The 6,029-nt window shown below is 35.3% G+C and overlaps 2 protein-coding genes across 2 annotated transcripts; one reads left to right on the top strand and one right to left on the bottom strand.

The window, feature by feature from the left end:
• Nucleotides 1-380: 380 nt before the first annotated feature.
• LOC110932658 lies at nucleotides 381-746 on the top strand. The gene has a single exon (XM_022175978.1). It carries the CDS (start codon nucleotides 381-383, stop codon nucleotides 744-746), a length of 366 nt encoding a protein of 121 aa, XP_022031670.1.
• Nucleotides 747-1,064: 318 nt separating this feature from the next.
• Nucleotides 1,065-3,273, bottom strand: LOC110931036 (pectinesterase 2). The gene is made up of 2 exons (XM_022174433.2): nucleotides 2,357-3,273; nucleotides 1,065-1,927 (listed from the first exon to the last, which is right to left on the bottom strand). Exons 1-2 carry the CDS (start codon nucleotides 3,225-3,227, stop codon nucleotides 1,239-1,241), a joined length of 1,560 nt encoding a protein of 519 aa, XP_022030125.1. The 5' UTR covers nucleotides 3,228-3,273; the 3' UTR covers nucleotides 1,065-1,238.
• Between the last annotated feature and the right edge of the window lie 2,756 nt (nucleotides 3,274-6,029).

The following is a 6,029-nucleotide window of genomic DNA, read 5'->3' as shown; positions in this document are numbered from 1 at the left end:
AACTAACACCGTTTACTACAGATTTCCTACAAAAAAAAAAAGTTAATTTATTTGTTATTTATCAATTTTAGAAAAATCAATAATTTTAAAAAATAAAATGTTAAATTAGTCAAAATTTTGTAGCAAACTGATCCCACTTGCTACGGATTTCCTACAAAAACTGTTATTTATTTGTTTTCTAGTAGTGCAACAACTGTCACCGATTATTACTTTATTAATAATCTCGTGATATATTGTATAGCACTTAAGTTAGTTTCCTTGTTCGTATAATATTTTATAAAAGTTTATATATGATATGTTATGTGTGAATTTAGACAGACAAATTCTACTTAGATGGTTTACAACTCAAATTGAAAAAAATACTTAGCTCGGCTAACAGAATGCGACCAAGTAGAGTATTCGAGTGGAATAACTGGGTTCCAAAAAAGGTGGCTATCGTAGCATGGAGATCAGAGATGGAACGATTACCGACCAAGTGTGCGTTATCGATTCGTAACATCCCGGTACAAAATCAAAGGTGTATGTTATGCAGTGAATATGACGAGACTAGTGAACATCTGTTTGTTTCGTGTCACTTTGCGCAAACCATTTGGCAGAATATTGCAGGATGGTGTAGAATGCCTCCGATCATTGCCTTCGATGTTAAAGATTTGCTAGAGTTACACGGATTCAGCACAGGTTCGAAGAAAAAGAAAAAAGCTATAAATGCTATTGTTTTGGTTACTTTTGGTGCATCTGAAGGATGAGAAATGAGGTCATTTTCAGGCAAGGATCACCGAATACTGTAAAGTCTTGGAGGAAGTGAAGGCAATGGCGTACCTGTGGGTTAAAAATCGCTCAAAGGAGATGCACTTAACATGGGAAGAATGGTGCCGGTTTAGTTGCTTTGGCTAAAGTAATGTAACTTTGTATTGTCGTTTGGTGTATGTGTTTTGTTTGATGTAATTATAGTGGTAGCGCCTTGTTACAATGAATAAAATTTTTCTGTCGGCAGTTCAAAAAAAAATAAACATAATATCATAGTATCAAAACTTCAATAATTTTTCAAGTAAAAAAATCGAATGACTATATTATACAATATTAAAATATGTTTACATTTCACCGTTAATAAATGCATAAAGAATGAACTAACGATGTCCGATTTTGAATTACCAACCCCTTATTCTTGAGCCTTATAAATGTAACTAATGATGTCGGATTCAAAATATATCACCTCAGTGTTATATCTAATGAGAGAATTAAAGGCCAGGAGTGAAGGGCACTTTGGTCGCAGGCAACCATGCACCTCCGGCAATGAAGTTTCCAACGGTGAACTTTGCAGCCTCAGTGGCGCTAGTGATCACACGGTAGCCCTTCCAGCTAACCCGTTTTGCAGTTGACGAACCAGGGCCTGTGTTCATGTACTCTCCATAGTACAATGTGTTGAGCGCAAAGTTTCCGCTCCATGGCATCCAGCCTGTGGGGTCCACTAGACCATCAAGGAATGTTTTCATAAACACGGTCCTTGAATACTGGTGCCATGGCCTGCCAAGATATGTCTTAACGGACCCTGTGGCCCCTTTGAGGTCCGAGGCGGCCATGACACGACAATTTATGATTGAGATTCCCGTGTTTTGGTTTGGATCGGACCGGCCTTGTGCGGTCACAGTGTTCATCTTGTTAGGCGGGTTGCGGGCGTAAATGTTGCAATTTTGAAAAACCACGGCCGCATTACCAAAAATAAAATCAACAGTCCCGTATATGTTACATTCTCTATAGAACTGTCTATCGGAGTGGACATAGAGTGTGTCTTGGTAGCCTTCAAAGCTGCATTGGTAGAACATTGAGAGATCGGAACCACTCCGAAGTGCCACCGCCTGGTGGTTTTGTGGTCCCGCAGTGTTTCTAAAGGTGATGCCACGACCAATAAATCCGTCTCCCAGGATACCTGATTTTATAAAAAAAAAACTACTATAAGTCAATATTGATTAATAAATTAAATATAAGAGCACTGACACGTACTAAATGGCTTAGTTCTATCAAAGTGTCTAGAAAGGGTTCTCTATAATGGTTAAGGTTTAATCTCATGATGAAAAATGTGTAAGTATAAATGTATTAGTGGGTGAGTGAATTCTAAAAAACAATAATATATAATTGTGAAAATCATTAACTTCCTAATTAAGATAATATTGCCTTTTAGAAAAATTCCATGTTAAAGGTCAACATGGCTTTAATCACAATAACTCGTGTTGGAAGAAAAGGAAACTATTGACATCCAACAAGTGACTAACATTTTAGACAATGGTTATTTTGGTATCCACGAAGGATAGGATATTATTTTTGTGATTTTGACTTGTAAATAATTGAATTTCCTTACCAACAGTGGCTGAATTGAAAGTGGTAGCACCTCCTCCAACACTTTTGCTACCAGTTATGATTGTTTTTCCAATACCATCTCCTAATAGCATTATGTTCTTCGACTTTGCACCGATTTGAATATTCTCCTTGTAAGTACCTGCTTTCACGTATATCACATACCTACCGCTGCCAGACTTAGCCGCGATAGCTTCTCCTATTGTCTTGTAATTACCCGAACCATCTTGAGCCACCACAACATTAGCCTGCTGAGACGCCTCAGGTTTAGAAGATTGTAACAGCTTGCGATCACCGGGCTTCACCCAAGTTGGGAACCCTCCTTTTTTGTAACTACTTGGTGGAGATCCTCCTTTGTTCATGGCCAGTGTATTTTTAATCAAAGAAGATACATCATTGCTGCTCAGTAGAGGCAACAAGTAGCCACCAACACCAAGCTCTCGGAACCCAGCTATACACGTCTCGACATTTGTGAGAGCCGTGCTGAGCCAAGTTTGCATCTCATATTGGTTACACGGCTTATGAGGATCAACAGTCATGTTGAGCCTTTCAACTGTGTTTTCATAAAGCTCAATGCAGTCTTCCCATGCGGCTTTTTCACGCTTGTTGCGACATTTTAGGCCGAGCCCACGAGTGTTGGACTCAGCGTGTTGCGCCCTCTCTAAGGTCACCTTTAATAACGCCTTAATGAAGTCAGATTTTTGTTTCACTTGACCTGAATATTGATTATTGGCCAAGAAATAGTTGCATGATTCCGGGTGTGGTGTTTGGTCACACCATGAAGTAATATCCAACTTATTGTATCCGTACGCTACTAGAGGTAGAAGAAGGACCAGATATGAAATTAGGGTTGCAAAAAATGGAAAGGTTGTCATCTGAATAAAACAAATTGTTAACAAAAATAGGTTTAGATAAAGCTGAGGGTTTTTTGGTTGTGGTGAGTGTTTGCTGCAAAGGGTTGGTTTATATAGAAGTGAATCCAACCAATTAAAGGGTGCACTTTCAGCTGGTTAGTTCCAAAACAAGACATGTTACCCATGGCTTTATAGCCTAGTGGTATCTTGGGGGTGGGATAAGGCTTTGGGACCAATAGGTTCTCGGTTCGATTCCCACAAAGGGGGTTTTTCCCATATTTATTGGGTTTCCTCCTGAATTGGTGTATAGGCAATATGCCTAGTGGAGATGGATATGATCGGGTGGTTCCGCTGGTGGCACGATGATACTCCAGTGGTCCGTCAGTGATCCAAAATTTGCCGTTCAAAAAAAAAAAAAAAAAAAAAAACAAGACATGTTAAGTTTCCATTTTTTAACAAAATTGGCACTTATAGTTTTATTCTTTAGAATTAAAAAGAATAAAAATAAGTTCGTAGGTTACATTTTCATGCAGTGGCGGATTTACAATGTTAGTAGGGGTAGCACGTGATACTCCTTAACCTCGTCTCCGTAGTGTAAAAATACTTCTTAACTCCGTTTCCGTAGTGTAAAAATACCCCGTAACTTCGTCTCCGTTATACAAAGGATACCCCTGGTCTAAAAATAAAAAATTGGGATACCCCTAAATTTTTGGGCTAGTTCCGCCGCTGTTTTCATGCAAGACACGTTCAAATATTTGACAGAAAAAAAAATTGTAAATTAGTTATTTATATCAGTTAATTGTATTTATAAAAAAAATATTTATCAAGAGAAATCATATATGCAAGAAAATTATGCAATGACTTTTTTTTATGTGAAACTCCCCAGCGTAACAAGCTGATTTAATATGTTGAAAGTAAAACTCCTTTCATACAAATCTCAATTCTAAGATACAGAGTACGTAAATAATATTTAAAATAGTGATAGTTTCCTATAAAAGAAATACAAAAAATAAAAGTGTGGGAATTTTATTAATCTTAATAAAAAAAATGTCATATTTCATTTGCATGCTTTATTTATGCATGTGGTGATTACAACCGACGGGAAGCACGTAATTTTGTAAGTCGTCAAGAGTGTGCCAAAAGGATTTGAAGGAAGAGGGTTTTGAATAACCTTTTTGCATGACGACTTTTATACAATATTTATATGTTCTTGTGGTGTTCTCAATTAATTAATATATGTTCTACTAGTAGCAAACAGAAAATCACATCCAATAACACATCTTGGATTTAATAAAGTTTATACTTGATTAATCATTTTTTTGTCTCTCAGTCAAAATACAACGTAACTTGAGATAACATTTTATTGTCAAATGTTTGACTTTTAACCGAGGACCAATTAGAATTATGCAACTACATTCGAATTGAATGCGACGTCACTGAATTTGCATATTAGAGAAAACAACTCTTTAGAGCTGTTTGGTAGCCTCTAAATGGTCATTAATAGGCTACCTCTTAATGAAATCATTAAGAATTTTACCAATGAAAAGGTAGAAGAATGTGACATGTGATGATTAATCATTCAGAGGTTACCTCTTAACCATTCAGACTTGAGGTTACCTCTTATTCATTCAGAGGTTTTAAACCATTAAGAGGTAACATCTGAATGGTCATTAAGAGGCTACCAAACAACCCCTTAGTCTTTACTCCTTATTAATTATAAAATCTTTACTATAAAATGTATATTAGTTATAAAATCTTTACTAAAAAATGTATACATAATAATAGGCTAGCTCGTTAGTAACATATCTTGGATATTATCAAAAGCTTTACTTTTATGACTATTGTTAATTTCTTCATTAAACAGAAGTGTTTGAAAAGAAAATAAATTAATAACTATATCTAAAAAATAATACACAACCAGGAAGTCTTCATGCATATCATTTGATGGAGTGAATTCTTGTTAGCAAGTCTTGATCTTGCTGGTGTTGTCTATCAGTTTGCTTTTGCTTTTAATTAATAATTTATTAAATTCTATTTCAATTTCATATAATAATTATGAAAAATGTCTGTGTGCATATATATATCTCACAATACTAAATTTAAAAAATTGTGTTTGCGTGCATGTGTACGTAAATACATCATTTATGTACGTATACAAACAAAATTAATTGGGTTAAATGTTTGATGTCATCATACAACGAATCAATAAACCCTTATCTTCTTTAATGTCAATAGAAATTGAAGGGTTGCTGAAGAGTCTTTTCGTTTATAGTTTGGTGTTGAAAAGGTAGAGTTAAGCAAACACAACTAATCAACCATAAACATAGTGGCCCGATCGAAAAAAGTGGTGGTTTGAGTGGATATTTGAATTATTATAATCTCCAAGTATGTTTTAACCATATTTAATAAGTTGGTAAACTAACTATTCAAAAAAATTAAGAGCCTATGAAGAAAAGGTATTGTAGTTAACTCAATTTGTTCTAACTCGACTGTTATGTTTTTCTTGCTTATAACACAATGCACACATGCCACATCTTTAGTAAAATGTTCTTCATGAAAAAAAGGGTATGTGTAGTTAACTCAGTTTGTTCTAACTCGATCATAATTAGAGATTCCGTATGTTTTTCATACTTATTACAATGCACACAAGCCACATCTTTGGTAAAATGTTCTTTAGGAAATGGTAAATAAAATAGAAGTATTGATAAATAGATAAATTAGTTAATAACCGTAATTAAAGCTTTGTTAATTTGGTATTATATTGACATCTTATGCGAGGGTGCAGGGCCGGCCCGTTAGTGTAATTGGGCTAGGCAACGTCTT

This window comes from Helianthus annuus, chromosome 3, assembly GCF_002127325.2.
Source record: "Helianthus annuus cultivar XRQ/B chromosome 3, HanXRQr2.0-SUNRISE, whole genome shotgun sequence".
NCBI classification, from domain to species: Eukaryota; Viridiplantae; Streptophyta; class Magnoliopsida; order Asterales; family Asteraceae; genus Helianthus; species Helianthus annuus.
This window is presented reverse-complemented; position numbering and strand designations above follow the sequence as displayed.

Bases quoted from the DNA above. Each gene is read 5' to 3' on its own strand.
- LOC110932658 (XM_022175978.1), top strand. From the start codon at position 381: ATGCGACCAAGTAGAGTATTCGAGTGGAATAACTGGGTTCCAAAAAAG.
- LOC110931036 (XM_022174433.2), bottom strand. From the start codon at position 3,227: ATGACAACCTTTCCATTTTTTGCAACCCTAATTTCATATCTGGTCCTT. The intron at 1,928-2,356 runs GTAAGGAAATTC...TTATAAAATCAG, and splicing joins TTTCAATTCAGCCACTGTTG to GTATCCTGGGAGACGGATTT.